General features: G+C 54.3%; 1 protein-coding gene across 1 annotated transcript; it reads left to right on the plus strand.

Moving 5' to 3' along the window:
* The first annotated feature begins 1,159 nt into the window (after nt 1-1,159).
* Nucleotides 1,160-10,362, plus strand: HEYL (hes related family bHLH transcription factor with YRPW motif like). Its single transcript, XM_032710022.1, has 5 exons — nt 1,160-1,509; nt 5,126-5,192; nt 5,635-5,718; nt 6,189-6,270; nt 7,705-10,362. The coding sequence occupies exons 1-5, from the start codon at nt 1,430-1,432 to the stop codon at nt 8,370-8,372; spliced, it is 981 nt and encodes a 326-aa protein (XP_032565913.1). The 5' UTR covers nt 1,160-1,429; the 3' UTR covers nt 8,373-10,362.
* Nucleotides 10,363-13,461: the final 3,099 nt, after the last annotated feature.

Consider the following 13,461-nt stretch of genomic DNA (forward strand, 5'->3'; position numbering starts at 1 on the left):
GCTGGGATTTGGCTTTTCCGGAGCTGCTGGCGAGGTGCTGGGGAATTGCAGACACCTCGGGGTTGGCGGGTGCAGCGAGGGTGAGCCGGCAGAGATGGCTGAGGCAGATAGGGAGCACCCCAGGAGGCCACGGGAGGCGGGCGGTGGGGTGGCTTGGCCGGCCGGAGCGGCGATGGGCTGTTATCGCCGCCACAGTCTTTGCAAAAGGCTTTGGGAAACCCACGTGTTGCCAGATCTCAGCACTGATTATTTTTTTCAAAATAAAAAGGCATTATTTCCGTACTGGGAACCTCCACTTCGGCGCTCTCCCTCCTCCACGCTCTCTCTCTCTCTCTCTCCCACACGCACACGTTTTTGCTGCCTTGGGGGATTTTAGCAGCGCAGGGCTCTGAAAAACAGACTCCTACCTCCTTCCCGCAAGCGCTGGGAAAGGGAGATGCTCCCTAGATGCTGGGCTGCGGGTCAGAGTTTCCGGCACTGTGGAATGAGACAAGAAAACAGCAATTCATCCCAGTGCCATAAACCCTTAAAGCTGGGCTTTGGCCACTTTGTTTTACAGGGTAGGTGTCAAATGCCCTGGCAGCGCCATGAGCTGGCACTTGGAAGACGCTTCCAAGGCTGTGGGAGCATGGCAGGGGGCCGAGCTCCTGGCGGGACCACCGTGGCACAGTGCCGGGGTGCCGAACCCATCCTGACGCCTCCGAGTGCGGTGCCACTGCTGCCACCCCGGCCCTCGGCCGTGGCCACTGATTAATCCCAGTCGAGGGCCCTTTGAGCGGCGTCCTCAAACAGCACCGTGTTTCGAATAAGCTGGTTTCCATCTGAATCATAAACCTCCAAAGTGCCTGCGCCGCGCAGAGCCGGGCAGACATGTGTGTGCGTGTGGGGCTGGATGTTGATTTTTCCCTGAAACAACTCAAGGCTTTATCAGTCCCATCTCTTTCCCACGGTTTTCTGTTGCCAGTGAGGTCACTGGTCCCTTTAAACTGGGGCTGAGGCCAATGTGCAGCGGGTGGAAGGGGGGCCGTGGGCAGGAGGGGGGGACATGAGACGGTTCACACAGACTGTTCCTTTTACAGGAAGACTTGGGATTTCGACCAGCGAGCGGGAGGAGGCGGGGGGGGGGGGGCGAGGGGGGGGCCTGGGAACCGGGGAGCGCCGGCGCGGCCGCGTAATCCGTCACTCCTGGGAGATGGTGGCTCATTAACCCATTACCCGGGAGGTGGGGACGTGCCGGGAGGGAGCCAGGGAAGGAGAGCCGGGGGTGGGAGAGGCAAAGCGGGCAGGGGAGGAGCTGTGCGGGGCCGGAGCAGCGGAGCCCGGGCAGGGACAGCACTGCCCCGAGCACGGCAGGGGAAGGACGGCGGCGGCCACCGGGGCCACGCGTGGGGCAGCCTCGCCGAGCCCACCGACCTCTCCCCCCGCGAGGATGAAGCGGCTCTGCGAGGAGAGCTCGTCCGACACCGAGTCTGACGGCACCATCGACGTGGGCCGCGAGGAGGAGTACAGGTGAGGGCAGGCTCCGTCCCACGCGGGTTTTGGGGTCCCGGCACCGCGCACGGCGCTGGCGGCAGCTCCCCCCGAGCCGCTCGGGGCGGCAGCACTCGGCGCCTGCCGGGGCAAGGCACGGGAGGGCACCGGGCTCTGCCACCGCCGCACCGGGGCAGGCACGGGAGGGCACCGGCTCCCCCGGCACCTCGCTGAACCCCTCGGGGCCGGGCTGGCCCTGCGTGGGGCCGGCAGGATAACCCCCGTGTGCCGGCGTGGGCTGGTGCTGGCGGCGGGACTGACCCAGCAAGGAAACCCAAGTGGTGATACAAGTGTTAGAGCTGTGTTAGGAGCTGGTCGCGTTCAAGAAAATGCCCATTAAAGACAGCAGGATGGCCTTCCTCTGCCAGGTGGGAGAAGGGCAGTGGGAGCCCAGGTGCTGGCGGGTCTCTGCACCCCGAGCTGGGGCAGCCCCCCAGAGCAAAGGTGCCTGCCAGTCCCCCAGAGCAAAGGTACCCCTGCGGTCCCTGCAATCCGAGGGCTCTCAGGGAATGTGGAAGAAACCAGAAGGTTTTGCATGAGAAACCAGGAGGTTTTGCATGAGAAACGCTTCTGCTCTGCTGATGCATTTGTAACGCACCAGCTGGGGCTGTGATGTGGTAAGGAGGGAGCCCGAGCTGCCCCTGTGCCCCTCGGTATCGCAGTTCTCGGGCTCCATCCCATCGCTGCTGAGCTGCAGTTTCAGCTCTGGGGCTTTGCTGCTGGTGAGAGAACAGTGAGGACAGGACCCGTGTGTGGTTCCTCGGGCGGTGTCTGCAGGTTTTGCTGCACTCCCCTGGGCTGCAGCTCTGCTGGCAAAGGGCATCCCCAGCGCCGCTCGCAGCCCGGGTTCCCAGGCTGTCAGCCCTTCATGGACGTGCCCGGGCTCCGAGGGTGCAGACGGTGCAAGGGATGAAGGAAAGTCTCTGTTACTTGTTCTCATCCAAAAATCAATTGCTTTTGAACTCTTGTTGCAGTAGCCCCGTGTCCCTCTCTCTCTGCATCCAGCAATTAATTCATTCCCTCCTGCTGCCTGACACCCTGAGAGGAGAAGCCGCCTGCCTGGTGCCAAGCTCAGGTTCTCAGGGGACTAAATTCATGAGTCTGCTTCTGATACGGTCGCAGCAGAGTCGGGCATATCCGACAAATGTCCTGCAGAAATTCCCTGACCCCTTATGCAGTTTCTAAGCGCATCAATATTTAATCTACTTTCCTGCTGCAGATGAAATATATCCCACTTCTTCACATCAGTGCAGCACACAGAGTCTATAGTACCCTGAGGGATAAAATATTGGAATTGTCACAATATTTTATTTCAGTGAACAGTAATGATGAACTTTTAATCTCTTTCTGGTGCTTCTAATGTGTGTTTGTCTTCTCAAGGCAGTCGTAGAACCAGGCTGGCTGTGATCTGGTGGTATTTGTATATGTGTATGTTGTTCCTCATGTCACGCAAATATATGGCCAAAAGAGCTGTTCCTGCCCTGATGAGGTTACACCCCAAGTAATGCCATCTTGCATAGGATGCTGGTGGATCCAGGAAAATGAAACACTTCCAGGTGGGGAGTGAGGAGGAGTGATTAGAACAGAGGGAGGCAGTCAGGCTGCCTGGCTGGGGTTCCCAGCCCATTACCCACCGGTCGAGTGGTTTGAGCAAACCAGTTTTCCTGTAGTGTGGAGATGAGTCACGCCGGGTGTGAGGCTTGGATCAGTGCATGGAGCAAGTTTAGGCTCTGGGGTCACTGCAGAAGTGCAAGATACCGCTTGGTTTATAGCCAGAATTGGGCTGTAAGTGATAAAGTTAAGAAAAAGAGCAATGCAGAAATTTTGATCGCCAGAGAATATACTTACACTATCTTTTATGTGGTTCAAATCAGTCAAACGTATTTTTAAAATAAATTTTGCAGTAAGCTGGGTCTTGATATCCACATCTGGAACTGCGGCTCACAAAGAGCAATGTGTCCAGACCGCTCTGGAAAGAGAGTTTCAAAATGCACTGTTCCTCCTTGAGTGCCTACTCCGCATTCCTGCGCTGCCAGGCAAATTCAGCACCCACCCCCTGCACGTACAACACTCCAGTGTCCACACACAGCCTGTTTTCACAATCATACGTGCTCATCATATGTGTGCCTGCGTACGCTGGCTACACATGTTGGTACTTGTGGAGCCAGCCAGCACCTGTGCCCAGAGAAAGCCCACCCAGCAGACATTCAAATAGGGTACCTGTATGGAGATGAGTGGAACAGGCAGCAGAAGAACGTGTTATTTCGTCTGATTGTGTAAAACCACTTCTGAAAGCGCCTCGCTTGGGCCTAACAAACTGTATTTTTAATGGGCTGAGTTTGGTCTAGTTTTTGGCTTGCTGCAGACAGCGCTGTCTGTGCAGGAAAGTCATTAATGGACTCCTATTAAAATGCTTCATCAAACTGAGAAGCATCTTGATTTGACGAGGTGAACCCAGGTGGCCCTTCCCAGATTTGCGTGTCTGACGCGGGCTCCGGTCCCTCCGGCGCGCTGGGCTGGCCGGGGCTGCAGATGGATGTGTGCTCACATCCCTGCACTGCATTTTGTAAGGCACAGAAACAGCCCTGAGCCACTTCCACTTTCCAGAGGGAGAAACCCTGCTCGGGGAGGGCGGAAGGTGGCCCAGCTGGCCTCCCACCCCAAGCCAAGGGGTCTTGCTCCAGGGAGTTTCCCACGCCTGGTTATCCATCGTTATGGAGACTTCACCTCTGTGGGGACCTAAGGCTTGAACTTTGCCTCCCCGTGCGTGTCTAGTGCAGACTTTGGTGTCTTTAGCCTCAACCAGGCCTGCCAGGCACAGGATGGTTTGTGGGGCCTTTTCCTTTGCCTGTGCCCCCTCTTGTCCCTCTTCCCTTCAGCAGAGCTGGTCCCTGGGGCTGTCAGGCAACAGGTAGGGTCCCAGCTCCATCACCTCCTGCCGGGTGTTCCCCCCACCCAGGTTCTGGCCCTTCTCTGTCTGGTTCAGGAGTGTCCGCGCATTCGGAACATCGCAGCCCACCCCAAAAATTGTGGTTTGGGAAGCGACTCTCTGGGAAGGCCTTCAGAAACCACATCAGTGCTGCCGCTGGCCTCACCCTGAGGAGAAGCCAGCCCTCCCTGGGTGGGAGCTCAGATCTGCGCTCGTGCTATCGCGGCTCTGAGATGCAAAGCCCTGCAGACAGGGCAGGCTCAGACACGAGAGCTGGGAGGTTCACACATGGAGGAAAAAAAGGCCATGACTCCAGAGCTTGGATCGCTGCTTTTCCAGCCCTGTGGAGATGCTGACATGGGTTGAGATTGAAGGAGGGGTGAGCCTGGGAGTGAATGGACAGTTTGGTGCAGAAATCTGCCCAGGCTGGAAGGAGACTCAGACCTACCACTCTGGAAGGAGAGTGGTATCTGAGTCTCTGTTTGGCTCCTCGTCCCCAATTCCTGAGCTCTGTGTTGTGGGTAAAAATGAGATGGGAACCACAGAAGATATTTTTTGGGGGGGGGTGAGGAGGAACTACAGATGGCGAACGTGTGTAAAGCATATGTGCAACGGAGGTTTCTCTCCAGCTAGTGCAAGAAATTACTCCCTCTTCTTCCTTTCCAGTCATGTTTCCAGGTCTGTGTCTCCCACTACAACATCTCAGATACAAGCCAGGAAGAAGAGGAGAGGGGTGAGTGTCATTTACAATGACCAGGGTGGTTGTACTGTGTCCCTGGCAGGGGGTCAGGCTGGTCCCGGCTCTGTGCCAGGGATATCACCCTTTGTGCAGTGGGGGGCTGTTGGCACGTCCTTCCTGTGGGAACACCATGCAAAATCACCTTTACACCATTCCCCCCTCCATCTCCTGCAGGACTCTCCTCACAGCCAAGTTTATTGCAGAGGTTTGGCCTCAAATCTGGCAGAAAAGGGTGGGGATAGGACTGGAGGAGAGCGATTTCACCTGGGATTATCCCACCAGTCAGCTGACGCTTCTTTGCTCAACTTTTGCACCCTGAACATTTACATCTATGGCCCCGTTCAAAGCACCTCTCTCAACCTGGAGGGCTTTAGACCCATGAGCTGTGGCTGTAAATGACTGTGGTTTCTTCTCTCCACTTGGAAATCTCCTGCAGATCATTGAGAAGCGGCGCCGTGACCGTATCAACAGCAGCCTCTCGGAACTGCGGCGCCTGGTTCCCACCGCCTTCGAGAAGCAGGTGTGTGTGTGTGTGTGTGTGTGTCCTGATCTCCTCCTGTGCAGGCTGCATTCAGCAGTGTTTGGGGCAGAACCCTCAGAATGAGGAGGTCTGGAGCAGCGCTATGTCTTTCTTATCATCATCACTTCAGGGAGTAAGTAGGTGGTGAAGCTGGGGTGGTAAAACGTTATTAGCAAATATTCAGCAGCCCTGGGGAGGATAAATTCAATCCAGAAAGTGTTTTGCAGATATGAAGAAGCACAGAAATAGGGATTTTCAATCTGCATCGGGGTACCTTGGGAAGGAGCTCTTTTTTTGTACTCACTTGATGTGAAAAGCAGAGTCTGGATGGATGCACTACACCAATCTGAGAACTCCTGGGTTTCAGGTTTTGAGGAGGAGATCATTGGTCAAACACTGGCTCCTGAGAGGCACAAAGCCCTAGACCATAAAATGATGAATGGCTTTCTCTTTCTGCTCCAAACATCCAGGGGTCTTCCAAGCTGGAGAAGGCAGAAATTTTACAGATGACAGTGGATCACTTAAAAATGCTTCATGCCACTGGAGGGACAGGTAAGAACTGCTCTTAAAAGCATATGGGTGAGGGGAAGGTGGAAGCCTGGAAGAAAAATTCCCCATCACCCGCAGCAGCAAGCTGACACCAGCCAGCACCAAAACAAATGCTGCCCTGCCTACTTCCCAAGGGAAATATCTTCTGAGGGAGGGCAGATGGACATTTCCCTGCCCTGTTATTTGACATGCAGGTCAGCATCCCATGCATCCATTTGGGAGACTGGGGTGTGTGGGACAGCGAGTGCCTCAGACCCACAGGGACAGCAGTGGTGGTGTTGTCACACCCCCTGCTAAAAAGTTGTTCAGGCAGAGATGAGCTTAGTCCTGCTCAGAAATGGAGCCTTTTTCCAGGAAAAGGATATTAAACTCTTTACCTCCTCCCTGGGATACATTTCCTGCAGAGGCTGAATTCTGCATGAGGACTCTGCAAATAAACAAGGCTTTTTTTCCCTTTCTGTTCTTTTTCTTTGTGCGTCTCTTGGTTGTTATAAGAAGAGAGAGGGAGCCCTGTGCAAAATTCAACAAAGGTCTTATTTGTACTGAGACCTCAGTACAGACCCTCTGTCCTGTTCCAGTTAACAGGATGGAGATCACAGCTCCAGTAAAGAAGCCTCTGGCTTGCTTACCACCCAGTTTTGGCTTGCTGGGGACATTGCTGGCATCCAGGCTTTGGTTCAGAGCTGTAACTTGGTCTGGAACATTTGTTTAGATATTCAGTTTGACTGCACTGCAACAAAGGGCTGTATTGTCACGAGAAACCCCGTCAAGCACAGTGGTCCAGTGCTTCACTGTGCTGTGACATTTCTCTGCTTTATTGCTTATCGTCTCATGAAGCTGCAAGTTGGGAGCAGAAGCCTAAAAATCAGCCGTCAGCTGTTGATTTCTGTGGTTTTGAGCTCTCTTGGCCCAGCGGTTTTGGTTCTGCCACTGCCCTGTGTCCTTCAGCCAGACACTGGTTTAAAGGAAGTTTAAAGTTTGGGAGCCAGGCAGAGGAAAGTGGTGCTAAACTGTGTGTGGAGGAGACACAGTGTCCCGCTGTTCTGCAAGACCAAGGATGGTCCATTTGCAAAGAAGGACCCAGAGCCTGTCTAGCCCACAGTCATGTCTCTAGCAGTGATAACCGATTGAATCCAATGGGAAAAAATTCTTCCTTCCTGAGCTCAGTTAATGAAACCTCTTACTCGTCTCACATGCTGGGGTAAGAGGTTTCATGACCCTGGCAGGTTTATCCCTGTGAGATAACCGCAGATGCTATTCTCATGCACGCAAACGTCCAGTCCCTTGGGACACCCACTTGGCTGTCTGCTTCAGGAATATCACACGGCAGCAAAGTGCCTCAAGTGAAATACACAGTGCATTAGAGAGGGTACTGAAATCAAAGCGCATTCCTGAGCTCTGCACGGGCTTACTGTCACCCGTGTCCTCTCCCTGCAGGCTTCTTGGATGCCCAAGCTCTGGCTGTGGATTACAGAAGTATCGGCTTCCGCGAGTGCCTCACTGAAGTTGTCAGGTACTTGGGCGTCCTCGAGGGCCAAAACGCCACCGACCCCATCCGGCTGCGACTCCTCTCCCACCTGAATAATTACGTGGCAGAAATGGAGCCTTCGCCTGTGGCCACGTCCCTGCTGCCCATCCAGACGTGGCCGTGGTCCTTCCTCCACAGCACCGCTGGCCCCGTGCAGATCCCCAGGAGGGAGGCTGCTCCCGCTCCGGTGGTTTTGACTGCATCTTCCCTGGCTTACCCAAGCCCTGCTGTGAGGCCAGCCCCGCTTCGCCGTGTCCCGGGGGACATGCTGCCGTCCCGCCGAAGCTTCCTGGCCAGCAGGATGGGCTCTTCCAGCCGGAGGGCTCGAGGTGGGGGCTCGTCCACAGCCGTAGCAGCCGTACCCAGGATGCCATCGCCAGCGGGTGTATTGAGAGAGGGCTCATCCAAGAGCAGCCAGATCGCAACATTCCTCTTCTCCCCAGCCTCTGCCGGCATCCCCGTTCCACCACCTTACACGGCACCCCCTGTCTTGGGCGCTGCTGCTCAGGGACCAGGGATCAGGGTTGGGACATCCAGGATCTGCCGCTCCTGGGCGACTGAAATCGGGGCTTTCTGACCCTCCCTTCTCCTTCGGAGACAGGAATTCTTCAGCACTCATTGCCCGCAGGCCTAAGAACAAACTCGGCTGAAAAGGCATCTTTCCTGCTTTACAGAAGCCAAGGATCCATAGAGAAAATTCTCTCTGCTCTTCCCTCCCTCCTCGCACCGCCTTCCTCGCCTCACCATCACACGTCCTCTCCCTCGTGACGCCTGCAGACGTAAATCACATCCAATTCGATGCACTTGTCTGCACGCGGCTGTACTCCAGACCCTTCCAGCCACGAGGGAGGGGGCACACACACATCCTAAGCCCATTCCTCCTCCAGCAAACCCCTCTGCAGAGCCCAGCGTTGCTCTCCTTTGGAAAACAGCCAGCCTTGAAATAATGTCTTATTTGCCTGGGAACTCGGAGCTGCCAGATAGACTTGCTCGTGCTGATTCCCTGCGATGTGTCCCCCAGCTGCAGGACCTAATTTTGGTGTGGTGGGACAGACACAGCTCACCCCTGCCCAGCACTTCTGGCACCCACAAGGCAGGATAGAACCCCCTCCAGCTCCCAAAGCGAACTGGCTGCCTGCTAATCCCTGTGCTTTCCTCACTGCATTACCAGCTCTTCCCACTTATGTGCCCTTAAGGTGGAGTGAGGCAACAGCTTAACAGAGCTCGTTCCCACAGCCCCGCTGAAAATCCCAGTCATGTCTGCAGGGCCTGTGCTGGGTCCCTGCACAAACTGTGCTGGAGCAGCTGGCCAGGCCGCCTGGGTGCAGCCCTTGCTCCTCATTGAGGTGTGAAGAGGCGAGACAGAGGATTTCAAAGGGACGTCTGTCACAGAGGGGAAGGCTCTGACGGCCAAAGTGAGAAGAAAATGCCTTTTCCCTCTGCCAGTCTCCCTGCTGGAGCCGTCTCTCCTCCACCCCCTGCTGAAACCTCCACCCCCTGCTGAAACCTCCACCCCCTGCTGAAACCTCCACCCCCTGCTGAAACCAGACTGCACAGCGGGGAATGGGTCAGAGCAGCCTGCATTTGAAGTGCCTCCCTCATTGTCCCTTAGCCCAGCATCCCTCATCCTCTCCTCCTACAATGTCTCTGTTTTCTTCCTCCAGCACCATGTTTGGGTCTCACTCATTCCTCTTCCTGGGCTGGGACCAAAACCCACTGAGATGTCACTGCAGACCTCGGAGAGCTCTGGGTCTGCACCTGTACTGAGTCTGAGCTTTTTCCGCCTTACCCTGTGTGCCCCTAGTGTGCCCCTAGACAACTGATGCAGCAGATATGCCTCTGCTCCTCTGGCTGTCCTCCCCTCCTCTCTTCTTTGGGCACAAAGAACAGAAACTTGAAGTTTTCAAGCCACCCTTCTGCGCCACGTCTCATGGAGGCAGGGCAGGGTCTCCCAGTGCTCCCCCTCACCTGAATGGCTCCCACTCCCTGCCTTGATTGCTGGGATACATGTGCAGAATAGCCTGGACCCAGTTGCATGCCCACCCCTAGCCCACCTCTGCAGCACTGTGGCACTGAAGGAGAAAAACGTGGAAAGGTCAGTGCAAAGAAAGGTAAAAAGCAGGGAGAAGATCTCTCTTGAATGGGAGAGGCTCTTCCCATGCCTCAGGTCAAACACCACAGCTGGTTGGGCTGTGTGGATGAGCTGGTGTTTTCCTCCCTGCAGATTGCATCTGCCATGTGCATGTCAACGTATGTATCTGCTATTGTTTTGAAAGTGAGTCCCTCCCAGTTGTTTTGATGAAAGTCATCGCACTTAACACACAGAAATGCCTCCGCTACTTCCCCTCACCCTTGTCCTGAAGTGCCAGAATCAGCCAGGAACGACGTATTCTCTTTTGATAAAGTCAGAGGAGGGGGATCCTTGCAGACCCCAGCTGTTCCTGTGGCTGGTTGGCACGTTAGAGCTCACGGCGAGTAGCCTGGCCTCACTTTACACTGTGCAGTGCTCTTAGATTCACAAGTTGTGACATCAGCAAAGGTGTCAAATAAAGTCTTTCAAACCCCTGTCCTGGCTGTCAAATGTAGTGTTGATGTGAATCTGTTCTGCTCATCCAACCTCCTTGAATCATGGAGTGGTTTGGGTTGGAAGGGACCTATAAAGGTCACTGGTGACTAGTTTTGCAGCAGGTGAGTTTTTGTTCCTGAAAAGCTTCAAAAAAAAAAGGTAAGGTGACATCCCCTCTGGTGGTTTTATAGCTCTTGGTGACTCTGGTCCCAAGACTTTTTACTTTGCAAGCCACTATGTGAGTCAAAATCAGCCGGGTAGTCAGCAAGGCTTGACCTCGGATTGGCAATAATCCGTCACTTGAGAATAAATCATTTCATTTAGCTGCAAGGGTCTGCAAAAATGTCAGGGAACAGATGGGGTCCAGCAGATCCTTGCAGACAGACGCCGAGGGCTTGCCTTGGTCTCCTGACCCTTTGCAGGCAGGGCCAGCATAACCCCTGTGGCATCTCGCCATCGGGAAACGCTTTGGACTAAACAAAGAGCCACAGCTGAGAGCTTGTCTCTGTTCTGAGGAAAGGACCAGTAAATGATCCTTCTCGTGAAAGATGCTGGGAGAATTTTCTGGGGAATGGTGGGAATTCAGCTTCCTTTCCCATAACTCTTTCTCACTCCAAAATGCCTTTCAAAACCGCCCATAAATCCCTTCCTTAAGTGCTGTGTGGGGAATTGCTGGAAGGGAGCAACTGCAGCTGTGGTGGAGTAATGCAGCATCCGTCTGGAAGTGGGGAGCAACTTCAAGAGCAATAATGGGGCTATTGATGACGGGTAGTCCCGCTGGTGCCTGGGCTGCCCTGACCCGACGGTGGGAGCTCAGCGCTCTGGTGTGGCCTCGGCCAGAGAGAGGAACCAAATTACCCTCCGTGGGAGGCAGGAACACAAACCGGCCCCGCGGGCTAGAGTGGTAAAACAAAACAGAGACAGTGGAAAAAAAACACTTCCTGATCTCTGCGGATCAAACGGGAGCCGGAGCGGGTGGGAGGGCATCGGTTCAGGCCCGTGGGGTTTTCTCCCCACAGCAACATGGTGATTAGAGCAGTAGCTCGGGACTGGAGCTTAATTTTTTTTCCCAGGGTTTTCTCGAGCCTAAACGACTCTTCTAACACATCCTGGCAACTTTTGATCTACCCTGCAGGGGAAATCCCCGAACTCTCCGAGCACTCTCTTCATCCTTGTTCTTCAGGCAAAAGAAAACACGATGAAAAGGTCTGTGGGAAGGCGTGGGCTGGGGTTGCTCAGTTAAACACGGCACCGGCTCTGACCCCGGCGAGGCTGGAACAAAAACAGTGTCCTGATGAACCAGCCTTCCCTGCTGCTTGGAGGGGACAAGGCCACTCCCAGGCTGTGGGAGATTTGCTGCGCAGCAGGTGCTCTAGGATGGAGTCCTGCTCTCCCAAATTCGCCTGCATGAAAAATATTGCTTATCTCCGTCCTGCTCTTGCCTGCCCTGGGTGTTCTCTCTCCTTTCTGCTCCTGGTGCAATCCCGGCCTGCCATCTGCTGGTAAAATTCCAAAGCTGAGGAGGAGAAATCCTAAACCAGGGGCAGCATGTGGTTGAAAACTTGCCATCTGTGCTGAAAAATGGGCCATCTTTTATGATGACCCTCAACGACTGAGGCACTGCTCAGACACACAGTGGTAGAGCGGCTTGAGAGCCCTCTGGGTGATTGATGAGTCTCCCACCAGCACCATCGGGGACAGATTGGCAGGATGAAGACATTAACAGATGTCACCTTTGCTCCAGGCACTGCTGAAGGTCCTGTGACAGTGAACTGGAAGGATCTCAGGTATCGCTGGTCACCAGGAGCAGCTGCACTTGTTGAGGGCACCAAGAGCAGTGGGGTCCCTGGGGCAGTTTTGGGCCCTTGGGGGCAGAGGGCACCCCCAGCCCATCAGTTCATTTTGGGAGCGAAAAGGATTGAGGAGGACACAGGACTGTGGTTGTCTGCAGGGAGTCCCCTGGGAGGGAGCACAAATGTCACTAAATATGTTTCAAATCAAAGCCATTCGCAGCGTAGCCACAGCGGCTGCTGCAGCCAAAGGGCATTTTATGTGGAAACATGTTCTTCGAGATCTGCTGTGTTTTGACTTTAGCTGTCAAAGCAGGAGCTGAACCCTTCCACAGCAAGACTCCTGTCTCAGTCCGTGGTTTCCAAGCGGAGGAGAACCTGGAGAACCGAGCACAAAACAGTGACAGGCCCCAGGCATGATCCCACCAGCACAGCCTCCCAGCACCATCAGTTGTCGTGAGGATGATGATCTTGGGAGGAGGATGACTTGTGTCTTTAGAAAACAATCCAGACTGAAAATAGTGCTAAGTATTACAATTTACTTTGCCAGTGTTACCTTTTATTCTGCTACACTCCATTTTTCCACTGTAATGAAGGGATAGGTATCATATCCCATTTTTATGATAACATCATATCCGACTTTTAAAGCAAATTAAAGGTAATTTAATGCAGAATTTAAAAGTCACAATGCCCAGCTACCAGCCTTTGTAGACTACCTTACTTCCCCCTGAACAGGACGTCCATGGAGCCTGAAGGTCACTGATGAATCACTGAATCCTGCGCTGCCGTGTCCTCACGCTCCGCTGAAGATGCTGGAAATAGATAATTACGGGTCTCCCCGGAGCTGAATCTCGTGAGTGTGAAGCCATGGGACAGCGGAGGGGGGTGAATCCCCTCTCTTGTTCCAGAGGCTTTCTTCTGCATTCGAAGTTGTTCAGCCCTCACCCTGGGAAGAGGGACTGACAGCTCACTACCACAGGGAGACATGGAGGACCCTTGGTCCCTCTCCAGGGCAGCCCATGATGTGAGCTGGCGCAGAGCCAGGGCTGCCACAGGAACTCACACTTATTTGAGGAAAAATTATGCCCTGAAGACAAGGAGGTTGTGGGGACAGCTCCAGCCACGGCCGCTCCTCATCCCACCACCACTACACCTCCAAAACCAGAGCTCAGAGCAGCGAGAGAAACGATCCCAGAGGAAGAATTTTTTCCTGATTTCTAATTCAAGCCTACCCTCTTTCAATTTAAACCCATTCCCCTTGTCCTGTCACTACATGGTCTTGTGAACAGCCTTGTCCCTAGAGAAATGTT

This window comes from Chiroxiphia lanceolata, chromosome 24, assembly GCF_009829145.1.
Source record: "Chiroxiphia lanceolata isolate bChiLan1 chromosome 24, bChiLan1.pri, whole genome shotgun sequence".
Taxonomy (NCBI): domain Eukaryota; kingdom Metazoa; phylum Chordata; class Aves; order Passeriformes; family Pipridae; genus Chiroxiphia; species Chiroxiphia lanceolata.

Coding starts and splice junctions, on each gene's coding strand:
- HEYL (XM_032710022.1), top strand. CDS start 1,430: ATGAAGCGGCTCTGCGAGGAGAGCTCGTCCGACACCGAGTCTGACGGC. Junction 1,510..5,125: donor GGCCGCGAGGAGGAGTACAG/GTGAGGGCAGGC, acceptor CTTCCTTTCCAG/TCATGTTTCCAGGTCTGTGT. Junction 5,719..6,188: donor CCACCGCCTTCGAGAAGCAG/GTGTGTGTGTGT, acceptor CCAAACATCCAG/GGGTCTTCCAAGCTGGAGAA.